At 44.0% G+C, this 25,865-nt stretch overlaps 1 protein-coding gene across 2 annotated transcripts in view; it reads left to right on the forward strand.

Annotated features, from left to right (window-relative positions):
• Positions 1–20,304, forward strand: part of LOC138982903 (uncharacterized) — a 35,821-nt gene extending 15,517 nt beyond the window's left edge. The window contains exons 1-5 of one of the 2 annotated variants that reach the window (XM_070356299.1): positions 3,575–3,776; positions 9,474–9,526; positions 11,620–11,697; positions 13,251–13,405; positions 17,784–20,304. In XM_070356299.1, the coding sequence (XP_070212400.1) occupies positions 3,714–3,776; positions 9,474–9,526; positions 11,620–11,697; positions 13,251–13,405; positions 17,784–18,073 (639 nt within the window). In that variant the 5' untranslated portion in view covers positions 3,575–3,713 and the 3' untranslated portion in view covers positions 18,074–20,304. Of the gene's footprint in view, positions 1–3,574; positions 3,777–9,473; positions 9,527–11,619; positions 11,698–13,250; positions 13,406–17,783 lie in introns of those variants that run through there. The other variant, XM_070356300.1, reaches the window with a different exon arrangement.
• The last annotated feature ends 5,561 nt before the right edge of the window (positions 20,305–25,865 follow it).

Consider the following 25,865-nt stretch of genomic DNA (forward strand, 5'->3'; position numbering starts at 1 on the left):
TGAATTTTGGAACGTTGGCAGTCTCTTTGTTTTTGGATTTGTTGTTGGATGACAAAAAGCGTTATCTCGAGATCCGTCCGGAAAAAAAGTTAGTAGGGCCTACGTACTTCAAGCCACAAAGCACGTAGCCTCAGCCGCGTGTCTGCATTTGTATGAGTTGATTTTCTGCCTGTCTGGGCGTCAATGATCGGCCATTGAATAGCGGCACGAAGTCTGTGCTCTGGCAAAATCTTCTGCTTCTTCTTCGTTCATGGGCTGAAACTCCAAAGTTCACTCATGTTTTTGTACGAGTTGGTTTTTACGTGTATGACTGTTTTTACCCCGCCATTCAGGCAGCCATACGCCGCTTTCGAGGAAATCAATGAAGAATCGTTAGCTGTCTATATAAGTATTTCACCCCTCACCGATTGTCTCAAGAATTTCAGGCTATTTCACCCCTTACCGATTGTCTCAAGAATGTTAGGCTAGCACGTGTGTGTATATATAGCTAAGTGCCATTGTCGATCGGATACAGCTGTTCTCTTCTCAAAAGAATCAAACATGACGACTCTCTCTCTCTCTCTCTCTCTCTCTCTCTCTCTCTCTCTCTCTCTCTCTCTCTCTCTCTCTCTCTCTCTCTGTGTGTGTGTTTCGCTCTCTCTCTATTTCTCTCTTTCTCTCTCTTTCTCTGTTTCTCACTCGCTCTCTCTCTCTCTCTCTTTCTGTTTCCCACTCTCTCTCTTTCTCTGTTTCCCACTCGCTCTCTCTCTCTCTCTCTCTCTCTCTCTCTCTCTCTCTCTGTGTTTCGCTCTCTCTCTATTTCTCTCTCTTTCTCTGTTTCTCACTCGCTCTCTCTCTCTCTCTCTCTCTCTCTCTCTCTCTGTTTCCCACTCGCCCTCGCTCTCTCTCTCTCTGTTTCCCACTATCTCTCTCTCGCTCTCTCTCTCTCTTTCTCTCTCTCTCTCTTTCTGTTTCCCACTATCTCTCTTTCTCTGTTTCCCACTCGCTCGCTCTCTCTCTCTATCTCTCTGCCTATCTCTAATTTCCTCTCTCTGTCTCTCTCTCATTTTCTCTCTCTCTGTCTCTCTGTCTGTCTCTCTCTCTCTCTCTCTCTCTCTCTCTCTCTCTCTCTCTGGCTGTGTTCCCCTTGCCTCCCAATTCCCCTGCCAAGCCTCTCTTTGTTTATGTTGTAGATTTACCGAGAACAGGTTGTTACTTCGCAGTAAGACTTCAGGCGTGTAACCAACACTGTTTTTTTCATTGATGTACAAAAAGTCAATCAACTTTGCTCGGCGATGCCCCACTGGGCAATTGGAGCACCGTCGCATGCGCAAATCATTCAGACAGACAAACGAATTGACAGATAGACAAACAGACAAACAAGCAAGCACGCAAACAGACCTATACGCGCACGGCACACACCCGGTACCCTCTTTCACACACACACACACACACACACACACACACACACACACACACACACACACCCTACCCTCCCCCTCCACCCCCACACTCACACACACACACACACACACACACACACACACACACACCCTACCCTCCCCCTCCACCCCCCACACTCACACACACACACACACACACACACACACCCTACCCTCCCCCTCCACCCCCACACTCACACACACACACACACACACACACACACACACAACAGCACCTTCGTAAACAGTAACACGCAATCAAACACTTATTTTTTTTTTCGCATGTTGCTACGCAGAAACACTTCCTGCACGTGCATCACGAATGAAAAGCTCTAATTACCAAGACAACGACAACGACAGATCGAGTCATTGGGCGGTGTCAAAGTGAGGGGGAAGCCGTCACCGCTGGTGAAAAGGAAGCATCGTTCCATCTCCCTCGCCAATGCCGGGAAGCCGTCACCGCTGGTGAAAAGGAAGCATCGTTCCATCTGCCTCGCCAAGGCCGGGAAGCCGTCACCGCTGTTGAAAAAGAAGCATCGTTCCATCTGCCTCGCCAAGGCCGGGAAGCCGTCACCGCTGGTGAAAAGGAAGCATCGTTCCATCTGCCTCGCCAAGGCCGGGAAGCCGTCACCGCTGGTGAAAAGGAAGCATCGTTCCATCTGCCTCGCCAAGGCCGGGAAGCCGTCACCGCTGGTGAAAAGGAAGCATCGTTCCATCTGCCTCGCCAAGGCCGGGAAGCCGTCACCGCTGGTGAAAAGGAAGCATCGTTCCATCTGCCTCGCCAAGGCCGGGAAGCCGTCCCCGCTGGTGAAAAGGAAGCATCGTTCCATCTGCCTCGCCAAGGCCGGGAAGCCGTCCCCGCTGGTGAAAAGGAAGCATCGTATATCTGCCTCGCCAAGGCCGGGAAGCCGTCACCGCTGGTGAAAAGGAAGCATCGTTCCATCTGCCTCGCCAAGGCCGGGAAGCCGTCCCCGCTGGTGAAAAGGAAGCATCGTTCCATCTGCCTCGCCAAGGCCGGGAAGCCGTCCCCGCTGGTGAAAAGGAAGCATCGTTCCATCTGCCTCGCCAAGGCCGAGAAGCCGTCACCGCTGGTGAAAAGGAAGCATCGTTCCATCTGCCTCGCCAAGGCCGGGAAGCCGTCACCGCTGGTGAAAAGGAAGCATCGTTCCATCTGCCTCGCCAAGGCCGGGAAGCCGTCACCGCTGGTGAAAAGGAAGCATTGTTCCATCTGCCTCGCCAAGGCCGGGAAGCCGTCACCGCTGGTGAAAAGGAAGCATCGTTCCATCTGCCTCGCCAAGGCCGGGAAGCCGTCACCGCTGGTGAAAAGGAAGCATCGTTCCATCTGCCTCGCCAAGGCCGGGAAGCCGTCACCGCTGGTGAAAAAGAAGCATCGTTCCATCTGCCTCGCCAAGGCCGGGAAGCCGTCACCGCTGGTGAAAAAGAAGCATCGTTCCATCTGCCTCGCCAAGGCCGGGATCGAAGCCGTCACCGCTGGTGAAAAGGAAGCATCGTTCCATCTGCCTCGCCAAGGCCGGGAAGTCGTCACCGCTGGTGAAAAGGAAGCATCGTTCCATCTGCCTCGCCAAGGCCGGGAAGCCGTCACCGCTGGTGAAAAGGAAGCATCGTTCCATCTGCCTCGCCAAGGCCGGGAAGCCGTCACCGCTGTTGAAAAAGAAGCATCGTTCCATCTGCCTCGCCAAGGCCGGGAAGTCGTCACCGCTGGTGAAAAGGAAGCATCGTTCCATCTCCCTCGCCAATGCCGGGAAGCCGTCACCGCTGGTGAAAAGGAAGCATCGTTCCATCTGCCTCGCCAAGGCCGGGAAGCCGTCACCGCTGTTGAAAAAGAAGCATCGTTCTATCTGCCTCGCCAAGGCCGGGAAGCCGTCACCGCTGGTGAAAAGGAAGCATCGTTCCATCTGCCTCGCCAAGGCCGGGAAGCCGTCACCGCTGGTGAAAAGGAAGCATCGTTCCATCTGCCTCGCCAAGGCCGGGAAGCCGTCATCGCTGGTGAAAAGGAAGCATCGTTCCATCTGCCTCGCCAAGGCCGGGAAGCCGTCACCGCTGGTGAAAAGGAAGCATCGTTCCATCTGCCTCGCCAAGGCCGGGAAGCCGTCATCGCTGGTGAAAAGGAAGCATCGTTCCATCTGCCTCGCCAAGACCGGGGAGAAAGTGCGCACTAGACTGCAGACCAACAAGGTGGAAGAATTAAAGAAGGTAGAGAAATAACAGAAAGACAGCACATTGTTTACACCATTTGCCGCACAGCAGACGACCGGAGTCTAGGACATCATAATGGAGACATCCATGAGCGGCATAACTTTCATCGTCTTCTTCCTCTTCTCCTTGTTTCCCGTGGTTAGTGTTTCGTTGATTCTGTCCGTTGTTCTGTCCGTTGATTCTGTCCGTTGTTCTGTCCGTTGATTCTGTCCGTTGTTCTGTCCGTTGATTCTGTCCGTTGTTCTGTCCGTTGTTCTGTCCGTTGTTCTGTCCGTTGATTCTGTCCGTTGATTCTGTCCGTTGCTCTGTCTGTCTTGTCTGTCCGTGCCTTCATGTGTATGTGTATTTTTGTTCCATCTTTTCATTTTCTATGTATCACCTTCTCGATTCGTTACGGGTTATTTGTGTGTGCATGCGTACGTTCCTTTTGCTATCTTTGTTTTAAATGTAAATACTGTTTTTGCGTCAATCTATCATCTCTTCTTTAGGGTGGATGTTCTCTGCAGTACGCAGATTCTTTTTGCTGAGAGATACTTATAGCAACTGATGTGCAGGGCTTGTAACTCATGGCACCTGAAAGTAATGTCTCCTTTTATTACTCTGTCTCTCAATACGGTGTGAACAAATTGCACGCACGCAAACACACACACACACATACACACACACACACACACACACATACATACACACTCACACACACACACACACATACATACACAAATACACACACACACACACACACTCACACATACATACACACACACTCACACACACGCACACACATATGCATGCACGTATGCACACAGACACACACACACACATGCGCACACACACAAACATACACACACACTCACACACACACACACACACACTGTGAGACACACATACACACACACACACATGGAACTGCTTGCTTATTGCTTACATACATACAATATCATGCAGATGCATTACACACCAACATAATGCAAACAGTACCCAACAACTGTTAAAGGGCACCTGGCACCTTGCTCTGCACAATGTGAACCTAGTCACCCCAGCTTACCTATGCATTCGGGTGGCATTGGACGGGTATGCACGGTGTGTGGGGTGGGGAGCTACACGCTGTTGATCACGTATAACAGCCACCCTGATCCAATGCTGTTTGTGCCAAGAGGACTTTGAGTGTTTGTGGTTTGGGGGGGGGGGGGGAGAGGTGTGCGGGTCACAGGTACCTGACATTGTACAATACACTTGGGAAATTCTGTTGAGAATCTTTAAGCGCGCAACTGTTTTCAGATTATTAGTTCTGTAATCAATGTGTGTGTGTGTGTGTGTGTGTGTGTGTGTGTGTGTGCGTGCGTGCGTGTGTGGATATGTGCGTGCGTGCGTGCGAGTGTGTGAGAGAGAAAAGAGAGAGAAAGAGAGAGTGTGTGTGTGTGTGTGTGTTTGCGCCTGCTTACATGTGTGTGTGTGTGTGTGTGTGTGTGTGTGTGTGTGTGTGTGTGTGTGTTTGGAAGTATATGTGTATATCGAAGTTTTTACCAATCATCTCTCACTTACACCTTAATTACGCGAGCGTATAGCCCGGTCACACCTTGAGCGGATTTAGCAGACAGCGCGCGGTGTCCCAGACTTAAAAGCAGGAGCGTTTAATAGGTTAAGTGGACAGCGGTACGCTTCAACCATTGGTTGAATTTGACAGGATTTGCATATGCACTGATCTTTCAACTTAAGACCCGTGACCGTTGTTTGATTTCTATCGTCAGACTGTCAAGCTAATTTCACAGTTTGGTCAGTGATTGAGGTAGGTTGAAGGGATATAGAGAACAATACATGGCTTGCTGTGTCGTACCAGATTTACACGAGTTTTATTTTAAATATTGAACTGCGAGCGAAAGCGAGCTGTTCACTATTTGAAAAAGCAACGAGTGTAAATCTGGTACGACACAGCAAGCCATGTAGTATTCTGTTTATCCTCTCAAAGTGTGGCGTGACGTGTTATTTCTAACAATTCATCGAGGGTAATTAGCGAGCGCAATTTTTGTTTTCTATAATGACGTTTGTCTCTGTGACTTTGGCATCATAAGCAGTGAAAAAACAGGTCCCTGCCAGACTTGCTTGACATGACCTCATTTACATGATATACACACGTGTGATTTGAACGGTTATTATCTCGATCTCACGAGTGTCTCTCTCACGTATGTAGGATAAATACGTATTCCCCATTACCAGTGAAGCGTGTGTAATCGGTAATCTAGTAAGGTAATAGCGGGACAACACTGTGTACAGCAAACTACCCTCTGCACCTGCCATTCCTTAGATTCATATCGTGACTAGGAATGATCTCCCCTGTGAGGGGCAGAAAGCTGTGTTCCAGACAGGAGCGAAAATCGGTCTGACTAGTATAGTTGGGATCTTTTACAATAATTTCTTCTTTTTTTTTACGACAAAAGAGCGAAAATCGGTCTCACTAGTTAGGATCTTTTACAATAATTTCTTCTTTTTTTTACGACAAAAGAGCGAAAATCGGTCTCACTAGTTGGGATTTTTTACAATCATATCATTTTTTTTTTTTTTTTACGACAAAAGAGCGAAAATCGGTCTCACTAGTTAGGATCTCTCACAATCATTTCTTCTTTTTTTAACGACAAAACAGGGGAACGTGTCGTTCGCAGTCCTGAGCAGTAATTAGTCAGAGACTTTGAATCCGTCCAGTGTCGTTGTAGTGACAAGGAAGGCTTCTGGGCATAGAGTGCGGTGGTATGGGGAAAGTCTGAAAATTAATTACCTTAATTGTCATGCTAACGAAGGACATAGGGGACATTTGTTGCAAGCAATTTCAATGAAGGTGCAACGTATGCACACATTCTGACACACGAGAAAACAGCTCCAAACGGGACCCTTGGACATAAGAGACAATCGTTTTACTTGTGGAGAGGCAGAGAAACAAAGGTATAAGCACGTTTGTATTTGAAATTAGGCATACACACAGACAGACAGACACAGACACACACACACACACACACACACACACACACACACACACACACACACACACACACAGACACACACACACACACATACACATACACACACACACACACATACACACACACACACACATACACACACACACACACACACACACACACACAGACACACAGACATACACAGACACACACACACATACACACACAGATACACACACATACACACACACACACACAAAGACACAGACACACACAGATACACACATACACACACACACACACACACACACACACACACACACACATACACACACACACACATACACACACACACACACACATACACACACACACACACACACACACAGACACACACACACACAGACACACACATACACAGACACACACACACACACACACATACACACACACACATAACACACACACATACACACACAAACACACACACACACATACACACACACACACACAAAGACACAGACACACACAGATACACACATACACACACACACACAGATACACAGACACAGACACACACACAGACACACACACACACACACAGACACACACACACACACATACACACACACATACACACACACATACACACACACACACACAGATACACACACACACACAGACACAGACACACACACACAGACACACACACAGATACACACACGCACAGACACACACAGACACACACATACACACACACACACATACATACACACACCCACACACATACACACACACACACACACACACACACACACAGTCACGATCAATCATGTCTCTCCCAACCCTGACTGAGGCAGTGTGTACGTGACAGAATGAACATACCGCTGATGCTTACGCTGTTAGCCTACCTTGCGTGACCGCCGAACATCGATCACAGAGGATCAGTGGAGATGAAGATATGTGTTTGTCAATATCTTCCTTCCATCCAGTTGACGTCCGTCTCGTAATCACCTTTACCCGTTCATTTCTGGAACTGTCTGGCTCTTGCAGAGCCCACCCGAAAGAGAGAAGAGGTTCGCTCAGCCGAGGACAATCTGATTTCGTCTATTCGATAGTTCCATCTTTTCCGTCGTCTTTTTATTTTTGGCACAGAGTCTATCATCTTAAAATCAACGCACTGTCCTTGCCAAAGAATTTGGTCAGTTCGGTCGAAGAGGGATCTATATGTCATGATATAGATATAGATTTCCACAGTTATTGCAAGTAAAAACAAGTTCCGTTTTACTGTCTTCTATTGCTATACGCCTAACACCGTTTATGTATTTTGTTCAAGTTTAAGTTTAAGCTTTTAGGATTTCGTGTTATGAGATAAAAAATAAGAGTCCGTATGAAGGTGCGTTTGGTGAAGTCAATGCAGAATATTTGAACGAACAAATGTTTTGCGCCTGCGTGGTCATCACGCTAGCAAGTGAACGCTCTCTCTCTCTCTCTCTCTCTCTCTCTCTCTCTCTCTCTCTCTCTCTCTCTCTCTCTCTCTCTCTCTCTCTCTCTCTCTCTCTCTCTCTCTCTCTCTCTCTCTTTCTCTCTCCCCCCTCTCCCCCTAATGAGTCTTACTCACTAACACAGTGTTGATCTGATTCTAAGAACGAAGACCGACATAATCAAGAGTTGCTGGTCGAGTTGCTGATCACCTGTCTGCGTTGACCCCCAAGTCAGTTACCTAATAAGGAAATGTTGATGTCCCTTTTATGCAAATGACCTGAGATCAGTGTATTCACATGAACTGTAACATGACCAGCAACTCTGAATTCAGACACGGCTTTAGGAACGGCGGATATTTCCTTTAACTCCCTTGTAATGTAATAAACTACTGCTTGATTAGAATCCTCGGCTCTTTATTTTTTCAGTAACGCTTTTCGCAGAATGTCCCTTCGCCCGCAGGAAATAGAAGGCTCTGTTGTAAATCCACTTTGAGAGAAATGGAGTCCATTTTCCCTGGGCCCCTGAACGAGCACCAAAAGCGTCGTTCCGTCTTTTTACCACCACTCCATCCAAACAGAGGGCTGAGCGTACGTGCTGTGGCGGCCATCAAATTAAGTGCAGCGCCCGCGTAAATTGAAGTGACCAGAAGGGCGTGAAATGCAATCGCGTAGCAATCACGGCGAAGCCGTCTACACTTAGTGAGGAAATTTCCAGGAAGTTTGATACTATGCGAGGAAGCTTCTAGAGAGAGGGAGACATTCTGTGGGGATATATGGACGAGTAATATTGGTGGTCTGTGGGCGTCGTCGATTGGCAGCTTGTTGTATGTTGGCTGATTGGTTGCTCAATGTCGAGGGTGTGCCTGTCTGCCTGTGTGTTTGTCTTCTTTTGTGTTTGTCTGTGTGTGTCTGTGTGTATGTGTGCACGCGCGCGCGTGTGTGTGTGTGTGTGTGTGTATGTGTGTGTGTGTGTGTGTGTGTGTGTGTGTTTGTCTGTCTGTCTGTCTGTCTGTCTGTCTGTCTTTCTGTATGTCTGGTTGCATTCTCGTTTGTCTGGCATGTGTTTTTTTCGTTGTATCGTCTGTTTTTCTAGAGCTCTGCGCGAACAAACTGTCATTGCAAATGCCTGTTTTTAGTCACTCTGTTATCTTGCTCTTTCAATGAATAACGATAGGGTTGATTATTAACAAAAAGTGCTCCCCTAACCATCTAAACATGTAGCGTATTTTCCCCCAAAAAAAAAGAAAAAGAAAAAAAAAGATTGGGACGATACGGGGGAAGTGATTTAGATATGAATAAAATCACTGAAACTCGTCCTGTATGCTTTCGGGATAGGTCAACAATTTGGAGTAGCTATGCATTGTCCTCATGGTCTAATACTTAAACTCCATGTGTTGCAGATGGATGCTGTGGAATGCTCTGTGTTAACCAACGGACGCATGGTGCAATTTGAGTAAGTTTGGTTCAACCTTAATGGTGTGTATTCGATCACGTCAACTCGATGAAATTATATTCATAGATAGGATATCCATCAAAATAACAATAATCGGTATAATCATCATCGATCTAGGTACCAGTGACAGCAGCAGCAGTGTCGTCATCGTCATCGTCGTCGTCATCATCATCATCATCATCATCATCATCATCATCATCATCATCATCATCATCATCATCGTCGTCGTCGTCGTCGTCGTCGTCGTTGTCTGTGTTATCATTAGCACCAACGTCATGACCAATACAGTCGACAGAAGTGTGACGATATGCAGTCGTAAAATCAACATAAATATGACTTACAAGAAATAATGAGTCACGAAAGTAATGTTCGTGCTCACGTTCATAGGTTTTGTACGAAGCAGCTTCTACGCACGGAAACAATAGAGAGAGGAGAGAGAGAGTGGGGGAGGGGGGGGGGGGAGGGGGGGGGGGGGGGGGGGTAGGGTTGGAACCATTACATTGGAACCAGATTACACGCTGATGTCAGAAGTGTACGATCCAAAAACAGTAGTACCGCCTGCTGAAGCTATACATTGATTTCCTACTCGTGTGTTTGTTTGTTTGTTTGTTTGTTTGTTTGCTTAACGCCCAGCCGACCACGAAGGGCCATATCAGGGCGGTGCTGCTTTGACATATAACGTGCGCCACACACAAGACAGAAGTCGCAGCACAGACTTCATGTCTCACCCAGTCACATTATTCTGACACCGGACTAACCAGTCCTAGCACTAACCCCATAATGCCAGACGCCAGGCGGAGCAGCCACTAGATTGCCAATTTTAAAGTCTTAGGTATGACCCGGCCGGGGTTCGAACCCACGACCTCCCGATCACGGGGCGGACGCCTTACCACTAGGCCAACCGTGCCGGTCTACTCGTGTGTGCGATAATGTTGACCGATACAGATCTGTTGAGACTTTCACGCGGGATTATAAGCTTCTTTCACCTGGACACTTGCCCAACATCTACTGCCGGGACACCCTGTGCGGGGAATGGTTTTTGTTGTTGTTGAATTCCTTTCGTAACGGTCATTTATAATTGTCTGTAAATAGACAGGGGTGGGACTCTCTTGTGATGAAAAACGAGGAAATCCCCTTTTTTCTAGGGGGGTTCGGGGGCATGCTCCCCCGAATTTTGGTTAAATGGTACATTCAAATCTGTGCAATCTGGTGCCTTCTGAGACTAAAATTCAACTCGTTTGGATCAGGTAAAAAAGACATTCTCCTCCCCCCCCAAAAAAAAACCCCACCAAAACAAACCCAACCCCCCAAAAAAAACACTTTCACACAACAATGGTACCATTTTGATGGTGCATACTTACTAATAAACCATGTATCCATAATCCAATACTGGCAATAGTATGATCCAAGTGACGCCCCAATGCATTGAAGCTCAACATGACTATTAGTTATCAGGAGTTTTCAGTCAGCACAATTTAACTCTCAAGCCTCCAGTGTTCTGTTCCATCTTCACTTCCCTCCATATCATTCAGTCAACAAGTTATAGATACTGTGATGAAATGGGATACGAAAAAATAGATTACTCCAGCGGAATTCGTAAGTTGTGTCCGCGAAAATCCGCGGATTCGCGGAAACGTCCCACCCCTGATAGGGCCCAACGTTGACTTCGTGGAAACGTCCCACCCCTGATAGGGCCCAACGTTGACTTCGTGGAAACGTCCCACCCCTGATAGGGCCCAACGTTGACTTCGCGAAGTAAGAATTCAGCGCCTATTGCTTCGTACAGCGAGCTTCATGTAGGAGAATTCGCTTTGTCGACTTCGCCCAATTAATATCATGTTTAATCGGAGGATAAGATGACACCTCTGCCTGTCTGCTACATTTTGATTCAACAAGAACTTCCCACTCTGCCCAGCAAGTAGCGTGGAGGCTGTTGATTCTTGGGATGTGTCCAAGTTGACGAATGCTCCATTTCCATCTTAAAACCTGAACAGATATGTGTTGGTTTACGTGACGGTTTACACGGAAAGCAACTAGTGTGATTGAATGGAGATGATGTGTCAATTAATTGTCAGCTGGTGATGTTCAAACAGGTGCGGTCCCAGCCAGACGTGTTGTGGGTCGCAGTGCTGTCCAGCGGGTGGTCCCTTCTACACTCACTGGTACTTCTGGTCAGTGGGCTTGCGTGTCTGCTTGCTTTTCTTGGACTTGCCACAGTCCACCTTCCCGTCTTATTCATACGGAAACCCGAAATCTTAATGATAATTGCAATGCCTATCTTTAAAGGCACAATCCTTCCCGTGTTCGGGTCACAATCTCAGATCAGGCTCAGCTTCAATATGGGATAAGACCATCCCTCCGCGCACGCACACACACACACACGCACTCACGCACGCACGCACGCACGCACGCACGCACACACACACACACACACACACACACACACACACACACACACACTGCATGCCTACACACACGCGCGTACACACACACACTGCACACGCACAGACACACACACACACAGGTCTATATATACAGGTATATACACCTTCACATACACACAAACTCACACACAGGTATATATACAGGTATATATATACACACACACACGCACACACACACACACACACACACACACACACACACACACACACACACACACACACACACACACACGTACACACATACACACACACACACACACATATATATATATATATATACACACAAAGAGGCAAATACTAATGAACGCGACAAGTTTCTTATACACTTCATTATGTCTCCCGGTCGGTGGTATGTTTGTCTTTCAATGAGAATTTGTGTTGTGTTTACGGTTGGTTGTTGGTTTTTCATGTCCTTTCAATGCAAATATATTTGGATATTTGGGGCCCATTCAATGTCGTTTCCTTTCTCAGTTTTCATAGTGTTCTACTAGTTTGAAACCACTGTATTTACACCCCCGGTATAGGGGTGTGTATAGGTTTCACTCGATGTGTTTGTTTGTGTGTTTGTTTGTGTTCGCATATAGATCTCAAGAATGAACGGACCGATCGTCACCAAACTTGGTGAACAGGTTCTATACATTCCTGAGACGGTCCTTACAAAAATTGGGACCAGTCAAACACACGGTTAGGGAGTTATTGGTGGATTAAGATTAAGACTGACATATTATTTGGGTGTGTGTTGGTGTTCGCATATAGATCTCAAGAATGAACGGACCGATCGTCACCAAACTTGGTGAACAGGTTCTATACATTCCTGAGACGGTCCTTACAAAAATTGGGACCAGTCAAACACACGGTTAGGGAGTTATTGGTGGATTAAGATTAAGACTGACATATTATTTGGGTGTGTGTTGGTGTTCGCATATAGATCTCAAGAATGAACGGACCGATCGTCACCAAACTTGGTGAACAGGTTCTATACATTCCTGAGACGGTCCTTACAAAAATTGGGACCAGTCAAACACACGGTTAGGGAGTTATTGGTGGATTAAAATTATACAACGACTTATAGAGGCACACCCCCGTTGGTCAAAGGGAAATAACCATTCTCACTGCCACCAACTGAGAAGGTTATTTCCCTTTATAGGGGGGTGTTTTTCCTATCGGAGGAATTTCTTGTTACATGTAGGTCTATCAGAGGAAAAAGACTAGCCTCCATTACCTGCTGATACGTCCAGGCACTAATGACAAACCAATTTGTCTCTGTGTTTTTTTTACAGGCTGGCAATGTGCATGTTCCTGATGGTGGTGTTAGGCTTTATGATCTCCGCCTGTCGTCACTTCCGGAAAGAGCGGAAGTTACAGCAATGTTGCATGCGCACCAAACGGGAGATTGGATCTGACTTACTGCTGAATTATCATCTAATGCGTACTGGTAAGTGCTAATTCGGTCGGATAAGATATTGCGTTTAAAGGATACATGTAAGAATGTAGTAAGTTTAAAAAAAAGTATCCCCGGCTTAAAGAACAAATATCGCAGCTGAGTGAGACTGCGTTCGGATCAAAAATTTGCAATTTAACGTTACCACTTTTCGAATTATGTAACTAATCTCAAGAAAAGACGTAGAGGTTACATGCCGAGTCTCAGTGATTATTAAAAATAATGGTCGAAGTTGGCGGATCATGAAAAATGCGAGCTTCAGCGAGCTTTTTCATGACCGCGAACTGAGACCATTATTTTTAATAATCACTGAGACGAGGTGTGTAACCTCTTTATTCCTCCTTTCTTCAGTTATTCAAAGAAAACAGGAGTTTTTGTGCGAAAGTTTGATCGAATCCGAATCACTCAACCAGTCAACCTGCGCAGGCGATCGATTAATGCGCGGTTGTATAGTTCCGTGCAAATCATTCCATTCTGTTAACACTTCTTGTCAGTTTCCCTGTTTTAGACTAAAATCAAGTACACAGATATGCTGTTATTCTGCTGTGGCGGTAAAGGCAGATATTGTGTGTTCTGTTTATGTTTTAGTATAGTTTAGGATAATGTTCTTTCGTCAAATGGGACTAGCAGACGAACTTTTGCACCCGTGTTCCAACGTTAATTACTGTATGAAGTTCAGTTTTCTGGGGAAAATAGTGTATAAACCGCTTTATGTTGTTTAAATTGATGAGATGTGTGCATTTGGTTGCGTGTGATCTGTTTATAAAATGAAATATTGTTGAAAACTGACCGTCGGATTGCAATCAGTGTTGTCGAAGAAACTGCGTTAAAAGAAGGGGAACTACTCTTGTCGGCAAGAGTATGAGTTACTTGCCTTGGGAATTTGCTTGTGATGAACGGTGTGTGCACGGCAGATCTAGATTCAGAAAACAACCTAACTCACGGATTTTATATGGAGATTCATGTGTTCAGGCCTGTAGTTGTTAATTTAAATGCGGTATGTGTGTATTGTTTGCTCCAGAGATGTATATTTCGTACGTATAGAGCGTTCGGAACTTTTCAGTCGCAAAAGTAGTACCAAAACAGAACAGCTTCTCAACCCATTGCACTATCGAGGATTCAGGCTGTTGCTGGCTCGTTATTTGTTTGGTTGCTGGGTCATTATCGAAAAATAACTAGCTCTACAAGTTTACAGAGGTAAAGAAGCAGAGGGGGGAATAAGATCGGTTATTCGTCCCGTAAGTCTGAAAATTAATGTGCACGTAACTGTAACATCCATGGGCTCTTTTGAGAATGTCACAAATTTCTGAATATTTACTGGATTATCATTCCTGTTTAAACGGGCTTCTGAAACTCGTCTACAGCAAAGGTCACATAGAAAAGCCGGACAATACATATCTCTCTAAGTTTGCGTTTAAGCATCGCATCGCATTTGTACATGATAGCAGATATTGGCTTTTGCTCACGGTCTTACATTTTTCACCATGCGAGCACTCTGATCGCTTTCCCGTTGTTTTAGTGTCTTTTGCCTTCCTGTTGTTTTTCAAATTCGTGTATTCAATGCCGTACATAATCGGATAGGAATAAATGGCCTCGTGTAATTAACATCTGTTGCGTTCCTGTCGGTTGCCTTCAACAATTGTTCGTATTTTAAATAACAACAAACCTATGTAATGTACGAGTATAGTAGTGCAGTGTTTTATATTGTAGTTTTTTTATATTTTGTTTATACATCATTGCTTTGTATTGTGTTGTGTTGTGCTCTGCTGTATTGTATTGTATTGTATTGTATCATAGTTGTATTGTATTGTATTGTACATTGAAGAAAATTTTATTTCTTCACAAAAATGCATTGATTTTCCCCGCTTGTCATTCATATTCTCATCTTTTTATATTTAGTCAAGTTTTGACTAAATATTTTAACGTAGAGGGGGGAATCGAGACGAGGGTCGTGGTGTATGTGCGTGTGTGTGTCTGTGTGTGTGTGTGTGTGTGTGTAGAGCGATTCAGACTAAACTACTGGACCGATCTTTATGAAATTTGACATGAGAGTTCCTGGGTATGAAATCCCCGAACGTTTTTTTCATTTTTTTGATAAATGTCTTTGATGACGTCATAACCGGCTTTTCGTGAAAGTTGAGGCGGCACTGTCACGCCCTAATTTTTCAACCAAATTGGTTGAAATTTTGGTCAAGTAATCTTCGACGAAGCCCGGACTTTGGTATTGCATTTCAGCTTGGTGGCTTAAAAATTAATTAATGACTTTGGTCATTAAAAATCTGAAAATTGTAAAAAAAAATAAAAATTTATAAAACGATCCAAATTTACGTGCATCTTATTCTCCATCATTTTCTGATTCCAAAAACATATAAATATGTTATATTTGGATTAAAAACAAGCTCTGAAAATTAAATATATAAAAATTATTATCAAAATTCAATTGTCGAAATCAATTTAAAAACACATTCATCTTATTCCTTGTCGGTTCCTGATTCCAAAAACATATAGATATGATATGTTTGGATTAAAAACACGCTCAGAAAGTTAAAACGAAGAGAGGTACAGAAAAGCGTGCTATGCAGCATAGCGTAACCACTACCCCGCTCTTCTTGTCAATTTCACTGCCTATGCCGTGAGCGGTGGACTACGAGTATACGGTCTTGCTGCGTTGCATTGCGTTCAGTTTCATTCTGTGAGTTCGACAGCTACTTGACTAAATATTGTATTTTCGCCTTACGCGACTTGTTATTTCTCGTCTTGCTCGTCTCATCTCGTCTCATCTCGTCTCATCTCTTCTCGTTATTTGTCGTTTTATCTCGTCTCGAGTATATGCTTCACATCTGATCTCATCTCTTCTGTTCTTTTATGTGGCATCTCATCTTATCATTTCTCTTTCATTATTGATGTGGGGGGGGGGGGGGTAGCTCAGTTAATAGAGCTCTGGATACAGAGATGGTACCACGTCCCACCCCAAAGTCACTGTTGTGGCTAGTAAAAGACCTCTGCCATTCTGCCAGACGTGCATATGGCTGATTACACTTTAACACGCACACACGTGGGTAGTGCGACTCTGTTGCCGCTAGCTTTCCACTGGGTTTGATAGGACAATGAAGTAATGAAAATAAAAACAAGTCGCGTAAGGCGAAAATACAATATTTAGTCAAGTAGCTGTCGAACTCACAGAATGAAACGCAATGCCATTTTACTCGTAGCATCGTCAGTCCACCGCTCATGGCAAAGGCAGTGAAATTGACAAGAAGAGCGGGGTAGTAGTTGCGCTAAGAAGGATAGCACGCTTTTCTGTACCTCTCTTTGTTTTAACTTTCTGAGCGTGTTTTTAATCCAAACATATCATATCTATATGTTTTTGGAATCAGGAACCGACAAGGAATAAGATGAAAGTGTTTTTAAATTGATTTGGACAATTTAATTTTGATAATAATTTTTATATATTTAATTTTCAGAGCTTGTTTTTAATCCGAATATAACATATTTATATGTTTTTGGAATCAGCAAATGATGGAGAATAAGATAAACGTAAATTTGGATCGTTTTATAAATTTTTTTTTTTTTTTACAATTTTCAGATTTTTAATGACCAAAGTCATTAATTAATTTTTAAGCCACCAAGCTGAAATGCAATACCGAACCCCGGGCTTTGTCGAAGATTACTTGACCAAAATTTCAACCAATTTGGTTGAAAAATGAGGGCGTGACAGTGCCGCCTCAACTTTCACGAAAAGCCGGATATGACGTCATCAAAGACATTTATCAAAAAAATGAAAAAAACGTTCGGGGATTTCATACCCAGGAACTCTCATGTCAAATTTCATAAAGATCGGTCCAGTAGTTTAGTCTGAATCGCTCTACACACACACACACACAGACACACACACAGACACACGCACATACACCACGACCCTCGTTTCGATTCCCCCTCGATGTTAAAATATTTAGTCAAAACTTGACTAAATATAAAAAACGAAACAAAATCTTGTCTCGCTTCGTTTTTTTCTCGTCTTTTCTTTCTCGTCTTTTGTCTGCCTCGTCTCGTCTATTCGTTCTTCTTTTCTTAATTTTTTTTCTCGTCCTCCGAGATCTCGTCTTTTTGCATTTCGTCTCGTCTGTTCTGTTTATTTCTCGTCTCGTTTGACATCTTCTCGTCTTTCCTCTGTTCTCGTCTCGTCGCTTGACATGTCGACTTATATCTTCTTTTACTTTATTCTTACCCAGCTAATGCTTTGTTTTCCTAATGAATAAAGTTTTCCAAAAAATAACAATTCTTGTTGGTATTTTTATTCTTTAATTTGGAACGTTAGCAGCCTATCTGTTTGGGGTCAAGTCTCCACTGATATAAACGCCTCTTGTTTCAGACTTGCTACATCTTCCTTTATACGACAACGCCAGCACGAGTCATCAGTGCCACGTCGGTCCTTTGATCTACACTTCCTCCACTCTTCTCCCCTCTCCTCCTCCCTACACTCTCACCCACAACGACGACATCAACACCGGACATACACCAGCGGAGCACCACGACCAGCCGCCTCCGTCTTACACTCAGTGTCTGCAGCAGGATGGGTCACACTCAGTTCTCTCCCCTCCCACGGATGGGACGTCACGGACAGAGTCCCACAGATTACGTCACAGTGCTGATGACGTGTAGGCGTGAGTTTCAAAGGAGGCAACACCACGTTACCAACGAAAACCAAGACTCACCGCTTGACTCTTCGGTCCTAAGTTCGTGTACCGTCAAAACCAAAACGATTCAGAAAACGCGGCACTGTCTGATTAATAACCTCACGTACAGTGCAACCTACGATGACAGGACACCTTCGGGAACGTCCAAAAATGACCCATTTTAGACCTGTTCGGTATCTGAGCTGCTCTCGCGAGATATCCGCGAGACACGCTCTTTGCTATGCTTTGAACGTCGCGAGAACTTCGAACCTCTGCTTTTGCAGCCCGCACGAGATAGCTACACCACATGCTGTGCTATGCTTTCAAGTTTGCGAGAGCTTGGAACTGATGCCGATAGGGTCTATTGCGGTCCGACTGTCATGACAGGTATGACTTGGTGAAGTTAATAGGCAAAGGGGATACAGAAAGTGTTCTTTCTTGGGAGGTGTCCTCTCGTTGGAGGGGCCTCACATCGCAGGTACCTCAGTAAAATGTGTGTCATCTCAGTTTGTCTCGGAGGAAATGACAAGAAGGAGGTGTGCGAGAGTCAGGCTGATCTCGGTGATCAAGTCAAGACAGAAGTGGAAACGTTAAATGTAAAGTCACTGCCGGACTGTGCAAGCATCGGTGTCGTATAGTTTTTAAGAAGGCAGTATAACGACGGACATGATGAGAACAAAATGTTACGGCAAGTAGGGAAAAGATTTGTGTAAGCAAATGCATGTTCACATAACACAAGCATTTGAATATGTTGACTTTGTAACTAAACAGTTGTTGTCGTGTCGTACGATTAATTTGCGCTTTCGTTTTCATTCTAGAATTATTTTTTTCTTTCTTTCTGACATAGCAAAAACAAAACAAATATAAGCACACAGGTAGTCCAGCCAACTAACACATATACAAACAAACGATCAAGCCAAATTATTGTTCCAGGTTGGACGATCTCAAAACTAAAGCCTCGAATAAATTGGGCAAAGTCGACCTCGCGAAGTTCACTTCACGAAGCTATGGCATTGCATTTTCGGTAGAAAGACTTCGCGAAGTCGACTTGGGCCTGAATTAAGGCCCGCGTTAACAGCTGACGTACAATGGGTGTTTGCCCAGGCAGACACACAGCGCGTGGAGACCAAGTGTAACCTGTTCCTAACGTTTCTGTGTGGTTATTAATTCACACACAAAAAAGGAAATTTTTTTTTTCAATGATCAGCATAATTATAATGTATGGAGCAGCTGTTATTTCCACCTTCTTTCTGCAATAAACTTGACAAAGAATCATTGCATTTTTTTTGTTCCATGGAGAACCAATTCATACATGTGGTATTGTATTGAAACTGTGTATGCTATTTGTCAAGGCGTGGACTTGATACGGTGTTGCAAACAGCGCATGGAAGCCTGTCGCATGCATTACAGAACATGATGCCTGTTTCCACATTTGTTTGTTTGATGCGTTACTGTGTGTCGATGAATTCTGAACAAAGCGAAATACATTTTTTTTTAAATAAAGAAGAAAAAAAGGAAATCATCAATATCTATCACAATGTTCCATTCGTTGTTATTTTTAATGTCCTTCTTATGACCCCAAAACTAATTGCGTATGGTTTTTATCACAGAGAACCAATTCGTACGCGTGGTATTGGATTAAACCTTTTTATGTTGTTGTTGTTATGGAAAAGACTTGACACTGTTGTGCACACATCGCGTGACAATAACATTGTATAGCACTTGTTCTGCCGGGAAAACACCCGAGAAACCTCTTCCCAGAAAAACGCTGAAAAAGGAGCGAATTTAAAACCGGGTAGCTCAGGTGGTAGAGCACTGGACTTGTGATCGAAAGGTCGCTGGTTCGAATCCGGGCCGGGACGGACACGGGTCAACTTTATGTGCAGACCCAGAGACGGTATCCATCTCCCACCCCCGTGTCACCACAATGGCACGTTAAAGATCTTGGTCATTCTACCATAAGTGCAGAAGGCTGATACCACCTAAACACGCATACATCAAAAGCCGTGAGGGCGTAAAAACTCGAATCGTATAAACCAATTCATGTCCAATATAGGCAATTAAGACCTGACGGACAATAAGCCCCTTAAAATTGACTTTGACCAAAGAAAAGCATAAAATGTATGACATTGTTGAAACGGATGTTATTTTTATTTTCTGTTTTGTTACATTATACAGTTTGTTTTATTGAAAGACTTATAAAACGTGTGTGGTATCTATTCGTGTTAAAGTTTGGCCTCTGCATTTCAAAATATTGCGGGTAATTAGCCAGAACACTAATTGTGTGTGTGTGTGTGTGTGTGTGTGTGTGTGTGTGTGCGTGTGTGTGTGTGTGTGTGACGATGTGTGTGTGTGTGCGTGTGTGTACTGTGTGTCACAGTGTGTGTGTGTGTGTGTGTGTGTGTGTGTGACGGTGTGTGTGTGTGTGTGTGTGTGTGTGTGTGTGTGTATGACGGTTTGGGTGTGTGTGTGTGGCGATGTATGTGTGTGTGTGTCCGTCTGTGTTTCTGTCTGTCTGTCTGTGTGCTGGCATCTTTGAGAGAGACAGTCTGAGTGGTACTTTTGCTCTCAAACTGTGCATTTCATCAGTAAGGAAAAAGAAAACCGCGTGTTAGGGGGAAGAATTTACCCGATGCTCCCCAGCATGTCGTAAGAGGCGACTAACGGATTCTGTTTCTCCTTTTACCCTTGTTAAGTGTCTCTTGTATAGAATATAGTCAATTTTTGTAAAGATTTTAGTCAAGCAGTATGTAAGAAATGTTAAGTCCTTTGTACTGGAAACTTGCATTCTCCCAGTAAGGTAATATATTGTACTACGTTGCAAGCCTCTGGAGCAAAGTTTTGATTAGTGCTTTTGTGAACAAGAAACAATTAACAAGTGGCTCTATCCCATCTCCCCCCTTTCCCCGTCGCGATATAACCTTCGTGGTTGAAAACGACGTTAAACACCAAATAAAGAAAGAAAGTAAGGAAAAATCGTGGGAAGAACGTGTTTTGCGGGTTTAGCAATAAAAATTACAGTTGCAATATCAATATATTATTATCCATGGCCGGAGGCGCGATTGCGAATTGTAAACGGCTACAACAACAACTAAACCACACACACACACAATGTAGTACTACACACATAAACACGATAAAGGTTGATGTTGCAAGAGCGGAAAATTGTATTGCAATAATGCAAGTAACATTCTCTAAAACTCTTGTGGCCACCCTTCTGGTTTAGAACCATTACAGACTTCATGATTTTAGTCTCTCTCCCATTTACCCTCCCGAAACATTCAACATTCAACGCTGCAGCCACATTAATTTTAACAAAGGCTATCTCATCATTATACTTAGTGGACAATCGAGCCAAATCCAACCTCGAAGGACGACAACTCCGCCGTGATAATGAATGTGCGCGTATGCAGTTGCGTCCCTTTGATCAACCAGACACGATTGTCCGGCCGCCCTTTTTCCAGCCCATTGCCTTTTCCGCCTGTTAGTGGAGAAGAAATGGTTATGGTTAGCGGTGAATTCAGGATGGCACCCGGACACCGCCGGTCGTTGTATCGCGAAAAACACGTGCACAGCCCCGGATGTAAGTTTTATCTCTTTCGCTCAGCAGGGGTGTCTCTAATCTGAAAATGATAGGCAAACCTTTTGTTGATATCTATTTAAGGGTCCGTGATAACGTGAACACCTGATTGTCCTTAAAAAGGGGGTACGACGGAGGTTTATTGTTGTTCCTCTCTCACAACAACGCCTCACTATCCCTCCCCCCCCCCCCCCCCTCCCGTTTTCCTCTCGCGTTTTTACATTTAGTCAAGTTTTGACTAAATGTTTTAACGTAGAGGGGGAATCGAGACGAGGGTCGTGGTGTATGTGCGTGCGTGCGTGCGTGTGTGTGTGTGTGTGTCTGTCTGTGTGTGTGTGTAGAGCGATTCAGACTAAACTACTGGACCGATCTTTATGAAATTTGACATGAGAGTTCCTGGGTATGAAATCCCCAGACGTTTTCTTCATTTTTTTTTTTAATAAATGTCTTTTATGACGTCATATCCGGCTTTTCGTGAAAGTTGAGGCGGCACTGTCACGCTCTCATTTTTCAACCAAATTGGTTGAAATTTTGGTCAAGTAATCTTCGACGAAGCCCGGACTTCGGTATTGCATTTCAGCTTGGTGGCTTAAAAATTAATTAATGACTTTGGTCATTAAAAATCTGAAAATTGTAAAAAAAAAATAAAAATTTATAAAACGATCCAAATTTACGTTCATCTTATTCTCCATCATTTTCTGATTCCAGAAACATATAAATATGTTATATTTGGATTAAAAACAAGCTCTGAAAATTAAATATATAAAAATTATTATCAAAATTAAATTTTCCAAATCAATTTAAAAACACTTTCATCTTATTCCTTGTCGGTTCCTGATTCCAAAAACATATAGATATGATATGTTTGGATTAAAAACACGCTCAGAAAGTTAAAACAAAGAGAGGTACAGAAAAGCGTGCTATCCTTCTTAGCGCAACTACTACCCCGCTCTTCTTGTCAATTTCACTGCCTTTGCCATGAGCGGTGGACTGACGATGCTACGAGTATACGGTCTTGCTGAAAAATGGCATTGCGTTCAGTTTCATTCTGTGAGTTCGACAGCTACTTGACTAAATGTTGTATTTTCGCCTTACGCGACTTGTTACATTTAGCCAAGTTTTGACTAAATGTTTTAACATAGAGGGGGAATCGAGACGAGGGTCGTGGTGTATGTGTGTGTGTGTGTGTGTGTGTGTGTGTGTGTGTGTGTGTGTGTGTGTGTGTGTGCGTGTGCCTGTCTGTCTGTCTGTCTGTCTGTGTACGTGTGTGTGTGTGTGTGTAGAGCGATTCAGACCAAACTACTGGGCCGATCTTTGTGAAATTTGACATGAGAGTTCCTGGGAATGATATCCCCGGACATTGTTTTCTTTTTTTCGATAAATACTTTCGATGACGTCATATCCGGCTTTTTGTAAAAGTTGAGGCGGCACTGTCACACCCTCATTTTTCAATCAAATTGATTGAAATTTTTGTAAAGCAATCTTCGACAAAGGCCGGACTTTGGTATTGCATTTCAGCTTGGTGGCTTAAAAATTAATGAATGACTTTGGTCATTAAAAATCTGAAAATAGTAATACATTTTTTTTTAAATATACAACGATCCAAATTTACGTTCATCTTATTCTACATTATTTCCTGATTCCAAAAACATATAAATATGTTATATTTGGATTAAAAACAAGCTCTGAAAATTAAAAATATAAAAATTATGATCAAAATAAAATTTCCGAAATCGATTTAAAAACAATTTCCTCTTATTCCTTGTCGGTTCCTGATTCCAAAAACATATAGATATGATATGTTTGGATTAAAAACACGCTCAGAAAGTTAAAACGAAGAGAGGTACAGAAAAGCGCGCTATGCAGCACAGCGAAACCACTACCGCGCTGAACAGGCTCGTCAGTTTCACTCCTTTATGCACAAGCGGCGGACTACGGTCAATCTGAAAAAATGCAGTGCGTTCAGTTTCATTCTGTGAGTTCCACAGCTTGACTAAATGTAGTAATTTCGCCTTACGCGACTTGTTATTTAAATACTTTTGATATCTCAAACCACGCACACTTCTCATTAGACTGGATAAGGGGTAAAGACAACACGGAGGTTGTGTCCCGGGTCAAAAAGGCTATTTTTCTCGGGCGAAAAGGATGTTTTTCTGGGGCGAAAGGGCATTTTTCTAGGGCAGAAGGGCAGTTTTTCTTGGGTGAAAGGAAAATGGGGCGAAGTGCCAAGTGGATCCCTTTTATTGTTAACATGTCAGTTTAACTTTTACCTGCGGAGACCGAGTTCGGGTGACTGTGACCTCAGCCACACAGAACACAGCGACATCTTAAAGACTTTGTCCTTCCCAGGTAAACAATTCGACTCACCATTTCAGATCTTGTCAGGCTTCTGTATTGGACTAGCCACCCCTCGACTTGGACACGTACCAAAAATCAACACCCTGTGTGTTCTATGTGATGAGTTGGATTTTATTTAATGAACTTTAAAAAAAAAATTAATGAACAAATTGTTAAACGGATACCAGTGGCTTTGTTGTTATAAACTACTAGATAATAAAAATGCTCACTCTGCACAGGAACTGAGCACTCAGGGTGTTGATTATTAGCATGTCTTCAAGTCGAGGCATGCTCTCATTGCGTGTAAAAGTCTTGCCAGATCTGAGATGGTGATCCGTGTTTTCATGGAAGTGACTGTACGTGCCTTTAACTCAGGCTTTCTTTCATTCACAAAGCACAACAGGCTACTGTCGCGGCAGGGGTGTTTGTTGAAAACAAAGTTAAACGCCGGATAAAAAAAAAGGCACACAGACTGACACGCTTTCTTTTGACCCAAAGTTCACTCATGCGAGCCCGTCAAACACTCGACAAAAGACACAACGACATACTCGAATTGGACCCTCCATTTTGCCTCCGAATTCATCCATGCGAGTCTATAACGATGAGACGGGGTAGGGGGGTTGGGGTTGGGATGCATTATATATAACTCAGATTTCCGTGAATGAGTGTCGTTAGACCCCAGTGAACTTCTACAGCGGCGGCCCGGGTTCTTGTTCACAGGTGATCAGAGAGGCAACGACTGGTTAGTGTTATACTGTGTGTATTGAGGTACTTAGCTTACTTTGCGAGAGGCTTCAACAACAAAAGCTAAGGGACCAGTACTTGCCCGTGCCGCTTAATCAAGACTAATGTGAAGCTCATCTGACGGTGTTCATAATTATCATCCTGCCCGCTTCAAAGGACAACTCCGCCTCCCGTAGACAATCAGATTCCGATCACAGATACCACCAGGCTTTTTCATACAGTACAAACACCCTTTCGTTTGAACGCTTACCGCTAGGGAGCACCCTCTCCATAGAGAGCGAGTATTTTTCAAAGAATCTTTTTTTGCGTGAACGTGTAGGTCTCGGTTTGAAGCCTCGATATGGCGCTAGACCTAACTTTTAAAATCTAAACACAGCACGTTAAGCCTGTTCTTAACTGCGCAAAATCGACTTCGTAAAGTATACTTCTTGAAGCTGTCCCCACGAAGCTTTAGCCATGAGATGTCCATAAAAAAGACTTTGAAGCTGTCCCCACGAAGCTTTAGCCATGAGTTGTCCATAACAAAAGACTTTGAAGCTGTCCCCACGAAGCTTTAGCCATGAGTTGTCCATAAAAAAAGACTTTGAAGCTGTCCCCACGAAGCTTTAGCCATGAGTTGTCCATAACAAAAGACTTTGAAGCTGTCCCCACGAAGCTTTAGCCATGAGTTGTCCATAACAAAAGACTTTGAAGCTGTCCCCACGAAGCTTTAGCCATGAGTTGTCCATAAAAAAGACTTTGAAGCTGTCCCCACGAAGCTTTAGCCATGAGTTGTCCATAAAAAAGACTTTGAAGCTGTCCCCACGAAGCTTTAGCCATGAGATGTCCATAAAAAAGACTTTGAAGCTGTCCCCACGAAGCTTTAGCCATGAGTTGTCCATAAAAAAGACTTTGAAGCTGTCCCCACGAAGCTTTAGCCATGAGTTGTCCATAACAAAAGACTTTGAAGCTGTCCCCACGAAGCTTTAGCCATGAGTTGTCCATAACAAAAGACTTTGAAGCTGTCCCCACGAAGCTTTAGCCATGAGTTGTCCATAAAAAAGACTTTGAAGCTGTCCCCACGAAGCTTTAGCCATGAGTTGTCCATAAAAAAGACTTTGAAGCTGTCCCCACGAAG

The sequence above is a fragment of the Littorina saxatilis genome, linkage group LG12 (genome assembly GCF_037325665.1).
Source record: "Littorina saxatilis isolate snail1 linkage group LG12, US_GU_Lsax_2.0, whole genome shotgun sequence".
Taxonomy (NCBI): Eukaryota; Metazoa; Mollusca; class Gastropoda; order Littorinimorpha; family Littorinidae; genus Littorina; species Littorina saxatilis.